The following is a 24160-nucleotide window of genomic DNA, read 5'->3' on the forward strand; positions in this document are numbered from 1 at the left end:
TAAACTAATTACAAATATTGTTGCAATGCTCCAAATGTGAACTTCTGTGAACCGTTTTGAAACATTGTATAAAAGATTATTTTCTTGTTATCTACAAGGAAAGTACAATTGAACACTTGGTTGTAAGTACAAGTACAGTAGCTGGATTCAGCTTTTAAGGAAATCATAAAGTCAGACACAGGGTTGGTGGATCCGTGCTTGTAAGTGGAGGCACGCCTGGAATGCTAACGGAGCTCTGCAGGCGTCTCCGTCTCCGCACAAGCCGAATCAGCTTAGATTGCACAGGAACATGTTGAAGTATCGCAACTACAAGCGAATCGAATTCGACTCCTCCTCTTCATCGTTATCGTTAATTAGCTCGTTGCGATCATCGTCGATCTGAATCTTGTAATGCGACGTATTTCGTGTGTGCTGGTGCTGTTGTTGCTGTGGCTGCTGCTGTGCTGGTCGATTCAGCGTGCCAGCCGTGCCATGGGCATTAGTCGGTGCTACTGCTGGAGCTTCTACGTTGCTGCCAGAGGGCAGGATGCTGTAGTTAAGATCTTTTGAATTGGTACGACGATGACGCAAAATACTGAGACCACTCGATGATGACTCAGGTAAGGCCACTTGACTGTTCAGATCCTTCGAATTGGTCCGCGAGTGGCTGCGCGATCCACTGCTGCCCTCCACCTCATTGGAGTTCTTCACCTTGCTGGCATCAGCCACCACGTTCTTCAGCACATTGACATTCTTCTTGGGATTGCTGTGATGTGAGTGCGGATGCCGCAAAAAGTCCGCATCAAAGCGAATATTGTTGGGCATATAGATCTGATCGTAGCTATGATTGCGCGAGTGCTTCTTCACGAAATGGCCACAGCCCGTGGTTAGCTCGTCGTCGTCATCCTCCTCGGCGTATTCCTGAGGCCGCAGCTGGTTTTGTATAAAGCGTATGGGCAGCGATGGATCGTCGCGCAACGTCTTATGGCGCACATCATGTGGATTCAGATCAGTAGAGTGATTACGTGTGTGCGACTGCAGCTTCTTCAGATTTGTGAACTTATTGCCAACGGCATCTGAAGCGCTGCTAGCCACATTGTGGTCCTTGGCAAAGCTCTTGATCATCTTCACATCGCACGAGGCGCTGCGGAAATGCTTCTTTGACTTGGTCTGCGGCACATGGCAGCTGTTTACCGCTGGCAGCACATGTCCACACTTGTCGTAGCTGCAAAGAGTTTCAATTAGTTGCGGCATCAGCATAACCCAACCATAGCTTACCAGTATTCCAGCTGCATGGTGCGCGAGTCGTTGCGCGATTCGTTGCGCGAGTGCCTCAATATCTCAGTTGGGATAATCAGCTCGCCATTCCCTGCCACGAATCCAGTGCTCGCATCCCCGCCCGTCAGCTTCTCCTCGAATACTGCAAGCAAAAGAAGAAAAAAGCATTTGTTAATATTTCGAAAGGATGGTATGTGTACTTACGTTTGTCTAAACTGATGATGGATCCGATGATGGGATCGCTGGCATTCAGTGGCTTCATTTTCTCAAGCTGCTTGCGCCTGCGCACGAGCCACCAGTCCACAATGAAGATGAACAGGGCAACTAGCTTAACGGACGCACACAGACCCACATATCTGAAGAGGAAGAAGGGTATATTAGTCGACAGTCGGGTATGGTGAGCTCCAGCGCTTACTTGTAACGAAACTTCTCTATGTCATAGATGAGACAACGGCCGCCCTTCTCGCCACATGACGACTTCCACAACAGACACGTGGAATCGATGAGATTGCCAAAGACAATGGGCGCCGGTATATAGCCAAATAAGCGGAATATCACGAACTGCATGCCCAGGGCAAAGGAGCGCTCCTCCTCGGACACGGAGCGCAGCACAATCATTAGCAGAGGCATCTGCGTGGACGCCACAATGAATGTCATGAAGAACAGCAGAATGAGGAAGGGGTAAATGGTGCGGCACGGCGTGGCACACGGTCCAGCAGTGGCCACCGGCACGACAGTGACCTCAGCAAAGTCTTCGTTGGCACTCAATGCCTGAGCCTGGCTGCCGCCAGCGCCCCGATAAATGCTGCTCGAAATGTTGGCGTGAACACCTGCGAGGAGAAGCGAAAGGAGAAGGAAGTGAGCTTGAAGAACTTTTTTTGTTGCCGAATAGCAAACGAGGCATACTCACAGGCACAGTTGGTGTAGTTGGAGCTGGACGAGAAGGCAGTGCAGCCGGCGTGGCAGGGACTGAAGTAAGTCAGGCCATTGTTGCCGCAAACAGGTTCCACTTCACTGGTCAGGCACTCGCATCCGAAATTGCAGGCGGCCGTCAGATTCACCTGGAACGGCTGGTCCAGCGTCGAGCCGTGCTTGGTGTAGTAGGGTATCGTGGTGCCGGCCATCTTCAGGTTGTCGCAGCCCAAGAAGAACAGCATCGCATAGCAGGCCAGGCAGATGACGTTCGTGATGAGCACGAACTGCACGGCTCCCTTTGGCTTGAGCTGAAAGCGCTTGAGCACGCAGCCACCGATGAAGATGCCAATGCAGGCACCAGGCACTGCGATCGAGCCGGTGAATATGTTCGCCTGGCTCTTGCCCAGACTGAACTGCGTCTCCAGATATTTCGGCAGAAACACGACGAAGCCAGAGACAATCATGAGCTCCATGCAAGCGCCGAGGCAGGTGACAATGTACACGGGATTCTTGACCAGGCGGAGCATGGACTGCGGTATATCCTTGATGTCCTTGCCATAGCCGGTGTCCACCTTGGGCGGCGAATGCGTCTCCTCCTCTTTGGTCGTCACCGCGACTATCTCCTTCTTCACCTTGCCCAACTCATCCGTGGCGACAGCGCCCGAGTTGTTCGGCAACGTCAGCTGCACCACGCTGCTCTTGCGTATCTTCTTCTTCTCGCGCGTCAGCACCTTGGGGAAGGAGAAGAACGGAACAGCCACCACGAGCAGTATGACGCCGCAGAGCAGAAAGCCGCCCCACCACATGCCCACCCAGCGACGGTCACCAGGCGCTGCAACGAAACAGATCGAAGATCGGGTTAAGACTCTAATATATATCGTTTATATAGAATATACTCACTTATGGATATAATGGTGGATGAGAGCGAGTCCATGTGGAAGGAGAGCAGGTAGGCGCCAAGCAGAAAGCCAACGACTGGTCCGAAAGCCGCCATGCTGTACATGCAGCCGATATACATCGAGGAGCTCTCGGTGCGCACATGATCGTCCACATAGGTGGTGCCCAGCGTGAAGAGCGGACTGCCTCCGCAGCCGAGCAGCAGTTGGGCGAGCACAAAGAGCAGAACGGGCCCTGTGGTGGAGGCCTTGCCCTCCAGGCAGTTGTCTTCGCGCAGCGTGTGCGGCGCCAGGGGCTGATGGGAGAGTCCACTGGAAAGTCTACCCAGATCCATGTCCTGATCCCGCACCAAGGCGCTGCGGCAAATGTTGTCGCTGCTCTTGTTCATGAGCGCAATGCCCGGATTCTGCTCACCCGTAAAGTGCGGCACCATAAACACCAGCGAGCCGATGCCCATGATTACGGCACCGATGCCAATCCAGACGGGTATGTGTCGCCGGCTGCCCAGGTAGCTGACGAAAATAACGGTTATCACGTTGCCGATCTCATAACTGGAGGCAATGAGGCCCGAATAGCTGGAGGGGATCTCGAAACGCTTCTCAATGGTGGTGATCACCGAGTTGATGTATCCCGAGCTCAGCGCCTGCTGCATCATCACCAGCAACGACAGCAGCAACACGAATATCTTAATCCTGGCGAATCTCTGAATGCCATACGGCCGGCAATTCAATATGCCGCAGTCCCGCGAACGAAACTGCTCCTCATCCTCGTCGTCGTCGCGCTGGTGATCGGCATTGGTGCTTTTGCTGGTTGCTGCAGCAGCCGCAGCTGCCGCTGCCGACGGCTGTCGACTGTGGCATTTGAGGACGGTATTATCCATGGCGATCGTCGATGTGGTTGCCAGCGACGCCTTGGTCGGCTTCGCCAAGTCGCCCACATGCGAGCTGTCCTGGGTGGCATCTATGCTGCTATCGTCCCCGCTGTTCGTCTCCGAATAGAGGCCTGTCATCTGGTACATTGATTCCTGTCGCCTGTAAGTAGACAAATCAATCAGCGCCTGGACCACACAGTAGCTTGCCACACAATTGTCATGACTTTTCTTGTACGAATTTGAATGTAAGGCTCAATTGGGAGAAACGAAAATTGAAAGAAACTGCAATTTAAATTAATTTCTGAAATATTTGACGTTTTAACGATCAGGCAACTATGAAGTTGTTACAAAACAAGCGAAGAAATTCACGAGCTGGAATCAGTACGACTTCGAAAACCGTTAGAGATACCTTCGCAATTATGATGAACTGATTTTTTGATGGATTGATTTCCTTGAGCTATGGCATCGAGTAGCAGATATATGAGAAGAGCAACCTGTTTACTGATTATTAGATTACCACTACAAACTGTATTCTATGTTCATTTCTAAAGACGGCGCTAGAAAAATCTTTGGGTTTTTGTTTCTTATGTTAAAATAGTTTTAGAAATCTAGTACAAAATTTGGAAAAAAAAACATTTGAATTTGATGAAGAAAAAACAAAATAGTCTGTGGGAAAAGCTAAAAACGAACAACGACAACGTCGGTAAATAATGTCAAATCGAAATTCATAGATTTTGTAGTCGATTGGTAAAATTTGCTGCGGACTGCAACTCGTTGAAGGATCAACGTCAATTGTCCGACCTAGAACCACGGAGCAAGTTCTAGGTTGCGCCAATTCAATCGAAGGACTGCACCGAGGACAATTCATTTGCCGTGCTTGAATGCAATGTCAAACAATGGCTTTTCTTTTCAGGCGAAAAACCAATTCTCGCCACTGGCAACTGCAGCCGCAGCTCCCAGCAATCAACAGCCAAACAGCCAACCGATTCGCGGAGTAACTGAATGTGGCCAAGAGGCTCACGTGCCGAGCTGCCTCGACCTGTCGGCCCGTTGGCCCGTCGGCCCGTCGGCATGTCGCCCTGTCGGTTGTTTGGCCTGGCCCTGACTTGACGTGCCCTCTGAGTGCTCCATCAATATTTCAATATATGACCGAGCCGTCGTAATCGACTGCCATCGATTCTGTCTATCCCCAGTGAATTATTGATGCCGCCCGAGCTGCAGGCTATTGCCTCAGCCCCCGGCCTAATTACACAGAAAAACAGCCGCCCGGTCGGGTGGATCGAATACGATAATTTCCAGTTGTGTTTGCACGAGCAAAGGTGTCAATTTATGTAAATGATGGTGTTTCTTTTTTGTTTCTGTTTGGGTCGAGGAAATGCTTTGACTAATGTCCGATGTCGTGCTATTGCACATTTGCTCACCTGTGGCCTTTGCGATGTGTTCCGCCCGCCTCTGCATCGCTCGTGCACACACCTGACACTGAAACTGAACCTGAGCCTGAGCTGGAACAGGTGCCAGTGCCTGCGGCTGCACCTGAACTAGTTCCAGTTCCACTGGCGGTGCCTTTGTTTGCTGCAGTTGTTGCTGCTGCCGGACTGGATTCCTGCTCGAAGGAGGGATTCGTGTACTGCTCTGTATGTGTGTGCGATTGTGTGGATGTCCTCTTGGCTGACATAATGTTGCATTTACGTTGTGAAACCAATCATATGACACGACCATTCAATCAGTACTTTTGCCTTGCTCCTGTCCAAAGGCTATGTCATTTCACTGCAACTGAGAAGAAGAAAAAAGTTATAGGTTATATAAAGTACTATTAGTATATTAAATATGCTTATCATTTCAAATATTATTTTTAAAATATTGCATAAATAGAAAGTTGTCTATGAAACACCTGTGTTTTAATTTACATATATAGAATATATAACTAGGAAAACAAGTAGGAAATTAAAAAATATATTGAAATGACATTTAATTAAATATTAGTCAAAAATTGGCTAGAATATACCAAAAAAGTACTAATGCATTAATTCATTAATTAATTCATAGATAGTGCATTAGCCTAAATGATCCATAAAGATAATAGGTTAATGTAATCTGTATGATATGATCTACATAATATATCATTTATTGACTGACTAGAACATACCTAAAGAATACCGGTAAATATCATATCATATCCATTACTTTATTTATATAATGATGCAATAAGTAATAATTTGGATTATATGAACCATAGAGAGATTACGGCAGACTTAATATAATATATTCCATTAAATCTGCGACTATATATGTCAGAGTTAATTATTGGCTGATTAGATGTATTAAAAGAATACTATAAACATGCTGGAAAATTCCAGAAAAATATAGATAACAATTACAATTTTAATCTAGCTGTACAATAAAGAGGATATGACATTAGGATAATATAATTTAATCAATTTAAGCTGTCATTGTATTAGCAATATGATATTATCAGAGAGTTTCTGTTCAATGACGTATTAGGAGCTTCATTAACTTTATCTTGAAACATTGCACGTAATTGGAAAGAAAAGTAATTAAAGAAATAGAAGTGCGATGCGTTTGGAAATACAAATGAACTGGCAATTGACAGTGGCACTTCGACTTAGATGAAACCGCCCACCCGACAGCCCGCCCACTTGGCCTGACTGGGGGAATGGGGGAGTGACATGCCAGAACTATGAGCTGACTTAACACATGACTCAAATGATTTATTTTGCTGCTGCCAAGAGTCAAGAGCATAATCGCACTCTATAGAAGTCATGGCATGGAGAGGGAGAGAGAGAGAGAGACAGGAAGAGAGTGGGAGGGGAAGACAGAATGGGAGCGCATACGCTCATTTCTTGTACAATTGACTTCCGGGTGTCCTGAAGTGTTGGATTCTATTGCACGACTAATTGTGCCTTAAATCTTTGTGCCAGCCAGCACGACAAGTGGCCATGAGCTGCTGCACAGGCTGGCTGCGAAATAATTACGGAAGACGCCAGGCAGTCAGCACTTTAGTGTGTGTGGGGTGCCAAGCACATCACACACCACACACCAGCCACACCGCGCACCACCTACTGAACCACTGAACTGCACATATGAGGCAGCTCGTGTCGAGGCTGAGGCTGGGGCTGAGTCTGGTGCCGTTTCAGATTAAAAATACACACGTTATGTGACCATGTGGCGTGGCTGTGTGGACTCGTTTCTAAAAAGGGCTGAGGACGAGTCGGGAGCTGCTAGCTGGGAATGAATTGGCAACAAAAGACGCAGTAACAAGAGTCGACGCGACACGACAGACGTCAGCTGCTGATTTCCCTTTCATTAATATGCGGCTCAGCAAAGAGCGGCAGCAGAGCAACAACTACTATGGCAACAATAGCACTTGAACACGCCCACAAGCAACACCCACATTTACATATACTCTATACGTATTATATAAAATATATTAACTTATATATAAATCAACGTGTGCGTGTGTGTTGGTGTGTGCCGGTCTTTGGTCATTGGGGAGCACTATCGATTGGCAAGCGCCGCCAAGGCAAATATGAAAATCAGCAAATGGCCAACATTCCACCTGCTGTTCGCTGTCGCGTCGTTCCGATCCCCGCTCCATCCAGCTGCTCTGCTTGCTGGGGTCAGCGCATGTAAATTGCATGGCTAATTGAAGATTTGCTGGGGCTAACTTCTGGCTCGGCTCTCTGTGCGGCTCCGGTGCTTAACCGTAATTTACTGCTTCCAATGTGACCCATTTATTTTGGGGCAAATGCCCGGCTAATGTTCTGGCCGGATTGCATTTTGTCAGGCGGTGCCCACTGAAGCAGTTAACCAATTATGTGACGCTCTTAGTGCATGTGCCCTGCGCCTACCGCGCCCTAGTCCTCAAATTGCTCTGCCCTACCTATATATACTCTATAGTATATATTCATTCAGCTGGTTATTCGTGTTGACCCACAAATGCTTCAGCTTATTGCTTTCATGTTTTCCATTTTTCGTGTCACAGCAAAAATGTTTTCGCCCCTCTCGCTCGCATCTCGAGTCTCGCAGCTGCGAGCATCCTCCAATGACAAAATGTTATAAATTCCTCTTGTTCATTTTTTTTTTTTTTTTTTTTTTCATTTTTCATTTGCTTCTTTTACATTTTTGGCAAGAGGCCAATGCAATTTTTCGGTTTTTTTGCTTGGCTAGTTCGAGAGTCCCAAATGGAGGAGTCACAAAATGAATTAAATGCATCAATATTGATGGATTATAATTGAAAATCTCTTTTCCATAGAGGATAGAAGGATAGATAGAGAGAGCGGGAGAGTGCTATCAAAGCAAATAACAAAATGCTTTTGTTTAAGGCTTCGTAACAGCACTTATCACCAGAGATGCAAGTGTAAGAGTAGGATTAAGCTTTTAGTTATCGCATTTGTTGAGAGATTATACTTGAAGAGTAATCATAACATCAGTGTGACAGTAGTTCAGTCTGTGTGTAAATATGAATGGGACAATCTAATCATATAAAGATTATTGATAAAATCTAAGAATGAGACAGTCATAACAAGCCCCATAAAGTATATACATATATTCTTAATAATGATCAGTAGCCGAGTGAATAAAGAAATTATAGATCATTAAAGTAGATAAAATGTGAAGGAATTCATAACTCCCGACAAAATAGTTCTTTCTGGATTTTGTATTAATTTTTATGATATTTATCTGTACCTATTTGCAATGAAGAAAGCTGTAATTTAATAAAACATACATATTATAAGAATTAGAATTCATTATAAGCCTAAATTAATCTTGGCATTAAGAAAAATTCAATTGTAGAATTCAAATTTGTATTTAATTTCATTCTAAACTAAAAAAGTCATGTTTTTTATAAAATCTATAGAATTCTTTGGGTTTTTTCCATTAACAAATATTATAGCTTGAATGCGAATATTTCCACAATGTAGTTAGGTAGAATAGTGTCAATACTACGAACATAGTCCGAACAAGTAATTATACTCCTGATATGTTTATTAACACGCGGACCTGACACTCTTGACATTTGTTTTTTTGTGCGTAGTGAAAGTACAAAAGTCGCAACTTATGAATCCACTTGACTCTGGCAATTCAAGATAATATGTAGCATTAAGTTTGTCCCAGAGGCGACAAGTTGTTTGGGAGCTGTCCCTTATGACCAGCTGCTGTCGATCAGCTGATGGGCTTTTCGTGACATCGATTATGGTCGAAATTACATAACTTATATAATGTATGTTTCTGCCTCTCTTGGGTTAAGAGGAAATGCGCAACGATTTGTAAGTTTTTGCAGACTCAAAATGTGGTTAGATTTGTCTTCTGTAATGTTACAAGACAGTTTATCATTATGTTAATTTACATAGTTTATTTTGATTTTCTTTAAGGAAGCTTCAATAGCATTAGGTTTTCATCAGGCATAAAATACTTTGTAAGATAGCAAGCTAGCTTACTAAAATCTTAAGTTCCATCTTCAATTTCAATTCGTTTCTGTCTCTATATGTCCATTTCTTTTTCTGTCTTTTTTAGCATGCACATTATCTTTGTCTCTTTCTCTGCCGTTCTACTGATCTATAATCTTGTCGATATTCCAAGCTTACATATTGGCTTGACGAACGATTATTATAGTAATTGATAAATTATATACATTAAATGCACTATTAAAAATTCATTTTAATTTATATCTGTAGTTCAAGATTCTCTTAAAATTAAATTTTAAATTGGGAATTAATTGTTTTCCTCTACTGCTGCCACTACAAATTCAATTGCTCTGAGAGTGAATTAGCAATCGCTAATATTAGATATTCAAATTGCGATAGGTCAGCTGCTAATTAAGTGCAAGTCATTTTGTTGTTTGGTTGAGTCAATTTGTTGTGTGTTGCTCATTTTTACGTTCAATTTTCAACATGATTTCCTCCACTATTGATTGCCATTTGTTTTACATAACTTTTACATGACATACATGTAATCCAGTTAGGCATGACACACTGTCAACCAATGTGGAACCGCATGGCCTTCAATGTTGGCCAAAACCTGTACCACAATCACCAATGGCCACACATATAGATACAGTTCGAGATATAGCTACATTATGAATATACTTTATGCGTTGCAAATACGAATTTCAGACACACCAGATACTAGACATACAATTATAAAGATACAGATACTCACAATATGCAGATATGTATATATTTGATATATTGATTAACTAGATACATATTGAATCTCAGAAATATAGATAAAATTGTTAATACACATACAGAAAGAAGTAGATACAAAAAGAAGTAGACTTATGAGTATAGATACAAATTTATACAATTGTTTCTAGATGCAAATTAATATAGATACACACGTCACACAGATAAAAATACAAATGCAAGTATAGATACAGATACAGCATAAACATAAAAATAGATTACAGATACAAATGCAGAAACTCTCTCAATATACAGATACAACCCATTCATATAGATTCAAATACAACAACAGCTTTTGTGTAGATATAGTGTGTGGTTATAGATACATTTGCAGACACACCCAGCTGCTGCCCATCAGTTCTATAGACGAAGCCATATTCGAGTAGAGCTTAATGTCAATATGCAAAAGCCAAAAGAAATAACGACTAAATAAGCATTCATCATCGTTTGCAGCTGATGATTAACGGAGCGCTGGCTAACTGTACCGTTGCCAATAATCGAGGCCAATGCTTTTCGCAAGCATAAGCACAACTCTAGAACAAAGGCAAGCATTTCGCCAAACAAGATCAACTGCGAAGCCCAGCAGCAAAATCGCAACTGGCAACTGGCAACTGGCAACTGGCGAATAGCGATTGGCCGTTCGTTCGTTCAACTCGCAACGAGTGAGTCAGGTGCCACCTTAGCGTGCACCCTCAGTGAGCAGATGATAGTAGCAGAGGCGGTGGGGAGGAGAAGGGAAGGGGGCAGACAGACAGATCTTGAGCAACAATGAACAAAGGCGAAGCGGAGCCAACGAACGATCTTCGTGCTTGTGTGGCACATTGAAAGTGACATGTGACTTTTTGCACAATTAAAAATAATCATAAATTTTACAATTGTAATTGTAAATTGCGTATTGCGCATTGCATTAGGCAGAGACATACCCAGACACACACACACACAGACACAGAAATGTTGGGAACTGGTTAAGAGGATTAGTTACTCCATGCCTACTCCCCCCAAGCAGCAAACACTGTCTCAAGCGAACTGTAATCCGATACACTCCATCTAACTGACAAAGCCCTGATGGCCCCTTGGCGTTGTGCTCCGCGAGTCATTTGGGTGGTTGGGTGTTTGGGTGGTGAAGCACGTCAACAATATGCGAAGCCCCTCGCAGTCAGCACCACAAATGCACAAATGCACGAAATGCAGCTCTGTGTTGCTTTAGCTTCCAAAGCCTTCCAAAACTTACTTCAAGTAAATGCACAAATGTCTCAATTGCAGCAAATGGGAGCATTGAGGGGCGCTCTTAGCATTTCGAAACCCGAGATTGCAGTTGTCTAAATAAACAGCAACAAAAAGATTTATACACATATAGCGAAAGTAAAACCAACGAAAAGCCCGCATTTAGTTCAGCCTAATTGGTGCCTGACAACAAATTTGGCAACAAATCATTTGCTTGAGAAACTAAATTATTATTCGCTGGGTTTAGCTCCGAAAATATTTAAACAGGTTTTTAATTAGGAGTCGGAATACGCATATGATTAGCCCTAATGCTATAATATATATATATAATATAAAATGAAATGAGATATGGATTCCATTCCCAGAATTTGGCAAAGCTCAAAGCTATGCCGAAAAGAGTTAAAAGTAAGTTCACTTTCTTCAATATATATATTTAAGTATATACACACATGTGGACAAAATATAAAAATATATATTTTTTTATAGCAAAACAAAGTATTAGGCAGTCAATAACGCCCGTTTTGCAACATTGTGCCTATAAATTACAATTATGAGCTGATTGATGTTGATTAAAACTGAAATAATAAATTATACATGTTGTATGCCCAGTTTGGATTTTTGGGGATAAAACTAATGGAACAATATCGACAAGACGATTCCCGCTTGGCATTTACGCACTTAGCGTTCTGTTATTAATCTTATTAAAATTCACTCAATGTATTTTGGACACTTGATAACTCAAATAAATGTGGGTCAGAAAGTCAAGCAACATTATAATCTAACGAACACCCTTATCTCTCTCAATATATATATTTCTCGAATGCGTATTTAATACTTGTATAGACAATGTTTATTCTTATCGCTGAATAATATGCAAAAATACATAGTACATTATTATTTATTATAAAAAAATTATATATTTACATAAAGAGATAAATTCTATATTTTAATATTTTATATATATTTTTTATATTTATTTATTATTTTCTTAATCACAAGCGTAAGTATGGGGCTGGAAACCCCATAAAGCCGATGTCTTGTTTACGTCTAGAGCCAACTCTCCATCGTTAACCTTGCTTCATTAACTCTTCGATTAATATTGCTGACAGTTACATACATACAAACATGCATATATTACAATTTATACTAAATAACTTGCAATTAAATTCATAGCCAGAACTGTTTTCCACATTTTCATACTTCTACACTATTAAGAATAATTATGTTCTCTTCGGCTTTTAGTTCCCCTCTTCAAGCAGAAACAATAGAATTTTTAGCTGTCTATTCGAATATCTGGCATAGGTGTACAACCTCTTCACACTTTATTATGCAAACGTTTAGCACCTCGTTTCAAATGAGTTAACTATAAATAATATGCGCACATACGCAATACAATTTCTGTGTTTCTTAGATCAGCGTATAACATTGTCGATCTGCACTTCTATATGAGACATGCCATTTGACTAAATCAAGGAGAACTGATGTTAGAGTATACGCCGAAGTTACTCTTTGTGTATTTGCACAAAGCTCGAGCTGTTCGTTGTAAATTGCCCAACACCATTTTGTGTACAGAGTTAGCGATAATTGTAATTATACGAGTGCTCCGTAGATAGCTGCATCATGAAGCCTGCCCACACAATTGACTTTCCGGTTTAAGGTTTACTCGAAGCTCAAGCCATGGAAAAGTTAAAGCAAGGCAAGAAACAAAAGTGTGTGCATGCCCTCCCTGGAAGGAGATTATCAAGTCATCAATGTCAAATAAAAAACGGTCGAGGTTATGCCGCACATTACATAAGTAGAGCGGCGTAAAGTAAACAGAGAGCGAGAGAGTCAGAGGGAGAGCTTTATATATAGTAGTATATCTCTTCGAATAGGTAAATAGCTAGCCACATATGAGTGTATCTGGTGGGCACGATGCGACGCCATAATTCTAATTGTTTAGTTTTCAAAATGTCCGCACTCTTATCAGCGCGCTTATACAATATATTTTCGTAATTGCTTCCACTGCCGCTTCTATGGGCAACAAGCAACAGGCAACTGTCGCCAGTCAAGAGTCTCTCTATTTGCGCAAATGTGTTACAAATATTTATATAAATCAACGGGCGAGCAAGACTCTGGCTAGTCTCTAACAAAGAAACAATTTTCAAATACATTGTTTGCCGAGTTGGCTGCAGCTGCTGTCTCAGTGTGCATAATTATCAGCACAGTTCCGTTTCGTTCCGTTCCGTCCCACTCTTATCAATTGGCAACAAATGGCATATCGAGTGACAGCAAATGTCATTTATCACTCTCTGCTCTCATTATCAGCTCGCCGATATCTCTAAAACGAGCTAATTTATCTTCAAGTAGATACACAAACAATCTTGGAAATTCAAAGAAAATAACATCTTTTATGTGAATCACAAAGAAATAGTATCAATGCAAATATCCCCAATTTACCTTGGAGATAAGGTAAATTGGAGATATTTGTGTTTCCATTTATTCATTAGAGTAAACAAACATATTTTATCGGTTCCGTCTTAAAGAACCAGTGAATCATAAATGGTTAATTAAATAAGACTTAATTGTATTTGAACTAACTTTAATTTGAGCAGGCATTTGTTAGTTCTAATGGCTTCATTTAAAAGCATGTTTAGTTTTAGTTAATCTGCGCGTATAACTGACTCAGAAGTTTTGGTAATTAACTTTGTTGACCAATTTCTATCCGCTCCATACATATTTTTAACATTGAGAAAACTTTTAGTTGAGGCTTTTGCTTTTCGAATCAGTGACTCAAAAATTGATTTTGATGCTTTGTCTAGACATATCGATTGCAGTTGTTTATGCTGTCTGGAAGTATATCACATAAAACTGAAACTATGACTCAAACAAATGTCTTTTGCTTCATTTCAGGAAGATTAAATATATGTATAAGTATTATAAAACTGGAATTCCCTGCAATTTATCATTACATTTTGTTCATACACACAATAACTATGCTTCCAAAAAATTTCTTGTAGTAGGACTGCATCAACTTGCAAAATTCTTCTGATTGACTTCAGATTGAACCTGTTCGATGACAGCCTTGACTTAGATATTACAGAACATAAAACAGTTTCGTTCAAACGTCAGAATCAACTTTGCCCAGACCTGCTTTGTATATGGGCAAACTAAAAGAGAATCTGACAGCAATGATGCGGGCTGGCTTAAAGTTTTGTGAAAGTCCGTAGTTTGTATCTCTTGATGCTTTACGACTAATGCAAAAGGCCAGCGAATCAGCAGCGAATCAAAATGAAAATAAAAATAAAATAAAACAAGTTTTGCAAATTCACTTCCTGTACGAACAAACTGATATATGGTATGAATATATATATACATATATATGTATATACAGAAGCGAATGCTTCAACTTTTTAGGAAGGAACAAACAATGCATTCAATGAATCGAAATTCGAAATTCGCTTTGTCACTGCAATTGTTTTATTTTATTCCTTGTCCGTACGAAGTATCCATTAGGATTCTAAAAATGCCTCACAGTGAGTAAAGCGAACGGGCAATTAAACATCACAGAGAAAATGTGACTTACAAAGCAAAGAAAATAAAAACAAAATACGATATGCATTGAAACAAAACAATCGAGACACCCGCAGCAAGCATGACACATGCCCCATTCAATTGACTTGAAAGCGCCAACCTGCTGGACAATTTACGAGTTGGCTACTCAAACAAGTTTCTTTATTTGGGGCCTCAAAGTGGCTTTGAAAACTTTTTTTGTTGATTTTTTTTTGCACATTAATGACCTTTACCATTTTAGCCAAAAGTTAAACCCACACACATGAAAACACACACACATACACACAACTAATCTTGAGAATAATCTCATACTGAATGTGGATAGAATAAAATATAAGTGAAAAGTTTACAGATTTAATTAACTGACTGCTTGATGCTTGTTTAGACAGCAGCTTCAACTTTCAATGGGAGAATCTGGACAGGTAAACATTTCTAAACTAATAATCCTTATGAGAATCTATTCTAAATTTGCTCTCTTCAGCTGCGATTCTTAGTAGACAAAGAGACAGCCGCACAGACAGAAAAACGTATAAACAGCCAAATAGCAGCTCAGATTTTTCATGCTGATAAAGAATATAAAAACTTTATGTTCTCTTTCAGCTAAAAACGTTTCAGAATTATTTAACTGATTCCATAATGCCAGTTTATGGTCTAATTAAAACTTCTAATGCTGCCAACGTGATTCATCTATAAAATTTGATATAATGTGGAATGAATATATGTACATTTACCAAATCACATCAATACCCCCGAATTCACTAAACACAATACATACCCTATGCTCTGCACTTGTTAGCTTCGAGATTCTTATTGTTAAGCAGACTCTGATTATCACATTTTCTTATTTAATTACATCAGCCAAGCGGCAGACTTCCATTCAGTTGGCGCTCAGGTTCAATGAACGCGCACAGAGCAAAAGACTCATGAAGAGGCAGAAGCAGACAGACGGACAGACGAGCGGGATTTGTGTGCGTGATTCGCATCAGCAGCGAACTGATAGTCCGACTGTGGAATAAACCACAAAGGACGTGATCTGCGATCTACTGATCAATCTATATATACTTTATGTATATATAAATTCTATGTGTGTATGTAGAAAAATATAAAAAAATTGCGGCACATTTTGCATGGCAATTAGTTCTACTTTAGCTTTAGCTTTGCGTCTGGGTTTGGGTTTTATTTCAGCTATCCAATTCAAAGATTTTTTTCTAGCCTCTTTTGAGACTTACTTTCGATTCTATTGTGATTCAAAGAGGGTTATAAAATGAATGAAATTCAACTGAATTGCAAAGCTACTAATCTATAGAATCATAAAGCAAGATGTTATCAAATAAAGACCCTACTGAAGCCTATAATAAAAGAAAAGCTACTATATTTCAAGCAAAAGTTTAGACAGATGATATGGCTGATAGAAGAAAGAAGGTAAAAGACAGAACATAGGAGATATAATATGGAAGATGGATTATAATTGTCATTTTGGTATACCAACTTGAATATAAAAGATGTAATACAAAAGATAACAAGAGATATAAGATTTGTATTTTTAGATAAAGATACGTTAATATTAGTACATCATCTACCCAACACACGCAGTTATTCTCATTGCCTACTTTTGGGATTCTTCGCCCCGGCTCAATTTCCTGCACCTATGCAAATAGTACTAATATTATTTGCGAACACATTTGCCAAGTAAATAGACGATTCTCAGGGGCAAACAGGGCTCATGAGGTATGACGTCAAAGTGCAAGTAAATCAATGTGCATATGCGTATGTACATGCCTAAAAGCTTTTCTTCATAAGCAGGCAAAGTCATAAAGCGAGTGCCCACATTCGCTTCCCCCTATCACAAATGGAAATAATCGTAATGTAGCCTATTGATACCAAGGTCTTCCTCTTTGTGCGCCGCTTGCAGTTTGACGTCACAAACGCGTTGAGCTCTCCATTTATGGCAACAAAAACAAGTTGTGAATTATTATGCCTTGTTTGCGGCTTCTCAGATTTTCAAGAGCAATTTTTATATTCTTTTTCTTTGGTTTTTTTTTTTTTTTTTTTTTTTTTTTTTTTTGGTATCTAAGCTATGTGAATTTCACGCTTTTAATGCCATCAGCTGGCCAAACATTGTCAAAATGTGCGTCAATTATTTTATGAGGTAAACAAACGTGAGCATTTTCATTTGTTTATAAAATATTCATTGCTTAATATATAATATAATACAATATGTATATATAATTAGATTAGCAGCTAAAGACAGAAACAACGACAGCTTTGACACTGTAAAAATCTGCGTTTGTGTGTGCCCTAAGGCGTGTGTGTGTGAACCACCAATACATTTAAATACCTTGTAGCTTAAATACACTCTCATTCACACACACATATACCCTGGTTAATTGTATAGAAAACGTGGCACAGCAACAGACCAAATTTTGTCGTAGGAGGCTGACAACACGTCGACACGGTCCGCATTGAGATTATAAATAAATTTACCATTAAGATGAAAAAATTCAACAAACAATAAAAAAAACCAACAACGAAACCTGCGACGAATGAGCGCTTGAGAGACGTTATATTCAATAATAATTTATGGGCAAAGACTGTCTAAGAATCTTTGTTGTTATAGGAAGCTTGCGAAAGCAAATAAAACAGGTAAAAGTGCATGAGAAGGGGTGTGCTGCACTATGAGATACCCTGAAAAACCAATTGTGTAATTAAAATTATATTAATAACTATAAAATATTAAATTGTAAAAATTGTAGTTTGAAAAAAAAATCCCAAAAAAAATTATTGTTTTTTAAAATTGAGATCAAATCAATTCTTCTATCTTATATACAAATCTCTGCCTTGTGCCTGCTCACAACTCAAAATACCCTAAGAAACTAGGCCACACTATAATCCAAACAACAGGGTATTCGACTGGCTGCTGCTGTGCGCTACTGCAGTTGATCTTATTGCTTTACTAAAGCAAACACAAAAATAAAAAATTTTAAAAACAACTCAGATAGTGTGCTGATAATAAAGATAGAACAAGCCGACCTCAGCAGCCACAGAAAGCATTTTGTGGCAAGTGCTTCTGCGCTGCCTTGTTCAACACGATCTATTTACGTATTTGTTTGCACATGAGAAGTGAAATACTTGTGCTTCATTGGATTAGCTACAGATACAGATGCAGAACAGTCAAGATGCACAAGATACGAATGCCTACGCGCAGTTTGAAGTCAATGATCCGAAGTAAAATGCACAAAAATAGCATTTAAATAGTTCTAGAGTCTTAAATAAATATATAAACTTATCTATAGATGGCTAAATTAAAATATCTAAAAACTTTACAGCTCAAAAAAAAAAATAATAATAATAATAATATTTGGTTAAAAATAAAGATGTTTTCCACATTTTTAGGCTGTGATCTACATGTGTTGCAAATATGCGTGCATTTCAAGATTTTAATATGCCATTTTATTATATTTTTCATTTGAGAAACATGCAAAATCAATTATCTTTATGTCCGACATTTTATGGAAATTTGGCATATTATTTACTATTTTTGCTTGTTAGTTCTATTGTTCAGTCTTGGTAAAAACTCGAATCAAAAACACACTTGAATTAAGTTTCGGCAACACAAATATTAAACAAACTTTAGGTCTTAAAAAGTCAACACTTTAGAAATGAATTATTCGTTATTCGAATGTCAATTCTTAATTAAAATTCTGAATTCTCATTTAAAATAAATTTTTTAAAGCATTTGATACTAACTTTAGTTTCGCACTCCAAAACTAAGCCAAGGAGAACTAGTTTTCTGGCTGGGAGATACTTAGAGCACAACATATACTGCGAATATAAGTATGTATGAAGAATGACAAAATAGTATTTTATTTTAGTTCACTCTTATGTACAGAGTCTACAATATTAAGCAAGAGCTTTACTTTATCATACGTCAATCAAAAATTGCGTTCAATAAACGTAAATGAAGCTTTCTATATTATTTGCAATTCAAATGAAATTCTATTCAAACATCAGTGCATGAAATCGTCTAGCTGTAAAGCCCTGATTGAGTTACATAGCTGAATTTCTTTATTTTTTTATCCAAGTAAGTAAGTACTCAAAATTCTGGATATGTGCGAATACCAATAATATGCAAATTATTTTATGGGAATTATAAGTATTTTTAGAAATTTTCATTTCCAGAGAATTCAGCAATTTGCGCAATTGAAAATAAAATGCCTCCTCCCCATATGACTTATCTTGAATTCATTATCAGCCCACTTCCGGCATGGGATAACTGCAAACAAAAATTTTGTTTTAATTGTGCGACCCGATTTTGAAAAGAGTCGTGTTCATATTTTCCCAAATTAGTTTTAGATAAACACGGCAACAACGAGTTGCACTTGCAGCAACAATAACAATAACAGCAGCAACAACAACTACATACAATAGTATGACCTAAAAAAATTTTGAAATTCAAACATGCGACAAAGTAACATCAATCACACAAACACACACACACACTCACACTCAGGCAGGCACACGACGAATTTGCCATGTGTTGTGCCATAACAAAAATTAAATAAATAGGTGAATAGCTGCGTCCTAAATCTGTTTCAACTGTCGGCTGACACAGTAGAGAGATACAAGTGCACCGATACAGATACATATGCAGATACATGTCTACAGATACAGATACACACACTGAGATACGCACAGTAGTTAAATTGTTTTTGTGTAGTTTCGTTGAACTTACACAAGTAAAATTATTATTACTATTATTATTATTTGTGCTATTGTTGTCCATGTGAATGAGGTGTAACATTGTTTTACCTGCAGTCCCAACAGGGTATATTAATTTTAGGCCTTGCTTTGCCAGACAATACCTGAATCTGAACTGGCAAATTATACATTTCATATATGACCTGACAAACATTTTAATGTTAATTCAATTACAACTAGTTCTTTGTTTAATTATAAACAGAAACAATTAGTTTTTTTTTTGCATTTGTGTATATATATTTTTAATTTTGTTTAAAAATTCATTTGAAGAGTTTATCACACCTAAGTGTGAATATTAAATATAAATATTTAATGTAATATCATGTAGAAGGCAAAAGACTTAGCAAGCTGTACATTAAGTTCTTTTGATAGTATATATAAATACATATATGTATGTATACGTATATGTATAAACTGAAATCTTCTCTTTCCCTAAGCCGACAAGAAGTCACAAATTTCATTTCAACTGCAAATATTCCACATAATGAGTAAGCACTAAGTAATGAGAGATACTACGTTGTTAGGTACGAAAAGTTCGAAACGTTCCGAAACGTCTGACGCATAACACAACAATACATGTATATATAGACTTTGCCATTCAGACTGGACTTCTCAAACTTGTGAACAATATGCGCTTAGTCTTAAAATATGAATTTCAGCTTAAATTATATTTATATTTTGTGCATTATAAATATGAAATTACAAATTCATATACAAATCTATATATATAACAAAAACATTTAGCATAATTCTCACCATTATCTCTTAAAGGTAAGGTACAGGGTATTTAACAGTCAAATACCAAGTTCCAGTGTTTTTTATTTGGTTTATTATATTTAAGTTTTAGTCAACATCAGCTGCTTTCTCCCAGCTCTGAGAATAAGACACGAAAGCAAAACCCGCCGCATATGAAAATGAAACTTGTTTATTTCCATTTTCATTTCTATTTAATTATTCTTGTTAAAGCCCAAACATCTAATTTGAATATATAACCGAGTTCTATTTGTGTACTCTTAAAGTCTTTTAATTTCAATATACATTTGCTTACATTTTAAAATCTCATTAAAGCTGCCTGAAAATACATTTTAAATCGAGGCAGTTTGTAAACTTAAATTTTAAGCACTTCGTCTAGTTATTTTTATGCGCTTTTAATGGCCACTGAAATGGAAAATTTTTCGGTAGGCCGTGGCCAAATACAGAACACATCAAATGGCTAAAGCCAATGAAAGGCAAACTTTAAGTGTTTTCGTGCTTTATTTTTATACCCTGAACCCATTGAAAATGGGAAATCAGGGTAAAATGGTTTTGTTGAAATGTATGTAACAGGCAGAAGGAGGCGTGATCAGGGCGACGAGCTGAGTTGATTTAGCCCTGTCCGTCTGTCTGTCTGTCCGTTTTTTGCTTTAAAAATCGATAACTGCTCCCGATATTTTTATCGATAAAAACCTTATCGAAAATCAGTTATAAAATTATATCTCCTACAACTTTAAAGCTAAAGTTCCCAAATTTGTAATGTAGATTTATATGCGATTTATACAATTTCGGTTTTTGTTAAAATTTACCCCTCACCCACATATTTGTAAAAGGCGTATTTCAAATACTAGAGACTTGTGGTTTGGCAAATACATGCAGATCCATGTTATATTCATAATCTAAAGTTTCTACTAAAGTTTCATTAAGATCGTATGTCCACAAAAAAGTTATTAAACAATTAAGTTTTCGTAGTAAGCGCACACTGCATGCGTGATTAGGCGTGAGTGTGTGTGTGCGTGTGTGTGTGCGTGTGTGTGTGTGTGTGTGTGTGTGTGTGTGTGTGTGTGTGTGTGTGTGTGTGTGTGTGTGTGTGTGTGTGTGTGTGTGTGTGTGTGTGTGTGTGTGTGTGTGTGCGTGTGTCTTGTGTAAGTAGAAAGACGTGAAAAATGATTGAAATAGCTATTGCTCGAAGGGTTCAGGGGATCTCGTAGTCGAGCAGTCTCGATTAGAGCTTTCTTACTTGTTTGTTGTTATTTTTGTTTTCTGTTTACTTCCTCTGAAGTTCTGCGCTTTTGTTTGTGCTTCGCATCTATATTGTTTTACCTTTTTGTGGTGAAGCAGAGCGTTAAATTAATGAACAATGATAAGGCTGGGTTGGGAACTTAACAAGTTTTTATAGTTTGAGCATGCCTGGAGTAAATATGCTTAGCTATAAAAGGAATATTATTTAGCTAGGATTTAGGCATTTTTTATACAGATTAGATTGGACAACGCTTGGACGCTTCATTTACATTTTGATGACGATTAAGAGGGGGCTTAGGACAGTTACCTTCAGGTGTTTGTCTGATTCTATGAACGTGCCAATTTCAACGTAAATAAGCTAATGATTCGAGACAGTCTCTATGACACGAACAGATTATATTTATTTAAAATAGTCGTTAACTTTGTCATGAAATCAGGAATTGTAAATGGAAGTAAATAAAGGGTTGGAATGAAGGTTTCTGTGTCTCTTCCCACTCGCACCTAAGCTTGTTAATTAATTACCCAATTTAATATTTATTTGTATTTTGAGTTAATTAGCAAAACATGCTTTGGTCTCAAATTAGTGAAATTATCAATTCAAAACGTCAAAAATTCATGTTTCACTTAAACAGCCCAACAAACGTTTCAACTTACATTTATTATACAATTAACGATTTGAGACCGCCTTTATTTAATGATGTGCACCTCCATATCTAATTAGATTGAGGCAACACTTTGATTGCATCGTATGGTAATTATAGTATTTCTGTGAACTTTTCCAAATTATCCATCCAAAATCAGAGCAATTACACACTGCACATTCGTGATGTAACTATTTTCATAATTAAGGTGTTGGGGAAAACATGTTCATTTTCATTTTTAGATTATAAATACATTTCCTGCTCGGCCAATGCGCATGTTTCACAACTAACACAGAAAAAAAAAACAAAAAATCGTAAATTTATTGTGCGCTTTTACTAGTAATTAGACAATAGCAAAAACTTATTCGATGATTACAACAATATTTCACACAAACACACACTCACACACGCATATTATATAACTTAATTGTAATGCAGGGCCAAAAGTTTTAGGGCTCAATGAAAGGGAAAGAAAGACAAAGGTGCGTCGTCTAGGCCACAAAAAATAAGTTGAAAGCAAAGCACAAATAAAAAAGACATTAACTAAAACCCAATCACATCTGGATAATGCTGATAATTACGCTTCAAATGATCATTTCGACGAATGCCAACGAAAGAATTGGCTAAGGTGTATAAGCAGCTAATAGACGTCGAGTCCTTTCTGATTGAAGGTTCTGACAGCGCACATTTTTGTGGGCTGACAAAAAGAAATTCTCTTTTGTTGTTGTTGTTGTTGTTATTATTGTTGTTTTAGGTAGCTTCAAGTTTTTCCATTACGTTGTTTTAATCGATTTTCCACACATTTTCACATGCCTTGATTGTTGGCAGCAGGCAAACATTCTTCTACTTTGTAAAGTTTTTCCTACATGTATATGTATGCGTGTGGGTGTGTGAATATTTCTGAGTTTTGGTTCGTGTTCAGTCAAATCATTGTCGGCCTAAGTTTCGGCTTTCAGCAATAGTTGCTCTTGCGACTTTGTTTATAATTGATATTTTGGTTGACACTGTCTTTTATGAAACTTTTGGCTTCTCACTATGATGTAGTTTGATTTTCGAATCGAACAGAAATCACGTAATACCCCCAAAAAGAGCTATTCAAATGCTAATGACACCAAATATTTTCCAAATTCCTCCACTTGAAAGTTTACGCAGCTTGCGAAATTCGCTGTTGACATTAAAGGGGAAACAAAAATAAAATAATGTAAACAAATAACTAACAAGCTAACCGAAAACTTTCATGGGCATAGGACAGAAATGACATAGTTTAAAGTAGCACAAGTGATTTTTTTTTTTTTTTTTTTAGGTAAGTAAACAAGGTTTCAGCTGCAGGTGACACTAAGGTCAATAAGCTGGTTTAAGTCTGGAAATTAAAAATATGAAGAGAGTGTCGAAACATAAAGAAAGTCATGCTGAGGCTTAGCTTCAGTTAACTGAAATTTAGCTTTAAAGCAAAGGCTGAAACTAAACTCCCACAGGCTGAAACAAAGCTGCATATACTGTATCAAAAGAATAGACGTTTTTATGCGAATATTTTTCTTATATGCCCTTAAAAAAGATATTATGTGTATATCAATTTCTGAACATAAATTTTCAAAGTAAATCTTTTAATTTATCAACCCTTTAGAGATCTATATCTAGAAACTTCTAGAAGTTAGCTATATTCGTGTAACTCATGTAACACCAAAATAAAGAATTGTGCATTGTCACTCACCTTTTATGCCATATTTTACCTATGATTTTAGGCAATATATATGTGTAGTTGAATATCCCTGATCTCTGTGATCATTGGCAGCTGCAGCAAAAATTTCACTTAAACTTTTCAGATGAATTTCTTTGTTTTAATT

The 24160-nt window shown here is 38.5% G+C and overlaps 1 protein-coding gene across 2 annotated transcripts; it reads right to left on the reverse strand.

Moving 5' to 3' along the window:
• Nucleotides 1-15: 15 nt before the first annotated feature.
• On the reverse strand, nt 16-24160 carry LOC6577122 (solute carrier organic anion transporter family member 5A1). 2 transcript variants are annotated; one of them, XM_015165499.3, is made up of 8 exons: nt 24028-24160; nt 5362-5713; nt 3073-4100; nt 2168-3004; nt 1673-2087; nt 1462-1613; nt 1258-1399; nt 16-1204 (listed from the first exon to the last, which is right to left on the reverse strand). In XM_015165499.3, the coding sequence occupies exons 2-8, from the start codon at nt 5613-5615 to the stop codon at nt 307-309; spliced, it is 3726 nt and encodes a 1241-aa protein (XP_015020985.1). In that variant the 5' UTR covers nt 5616-5713; nt 24028-24160; the 3' UTR covers nt 16-306. The 2 variants fall into 2 exon arrangements, with proteins under 2 accessions (XP_015020985.1, XP_015020986.1); XM_015165500.3 differs by lacking the exons at nt 5362-5713; nt 24028-24160 and adding an exon at nt 4350-4604.

The sequence above is a fragment of the Drosophila mojavensis genome, unplaced genomic scaffold (assembly GCF_018153725.1).
Source record: "Drosophila mojavensis isolate 15081-1352.22 unplaced genomic scaffold, ASM1815372v1 contig_36, whole genome shotgun sequence".
In the NCBI taxonomy this organism is placed as follows: Eukaryota; Metazoa; Arthropoda; class Insecta; order Diptera; family Drosophilidae; genus Drosophila; species Drosophila mojavensis.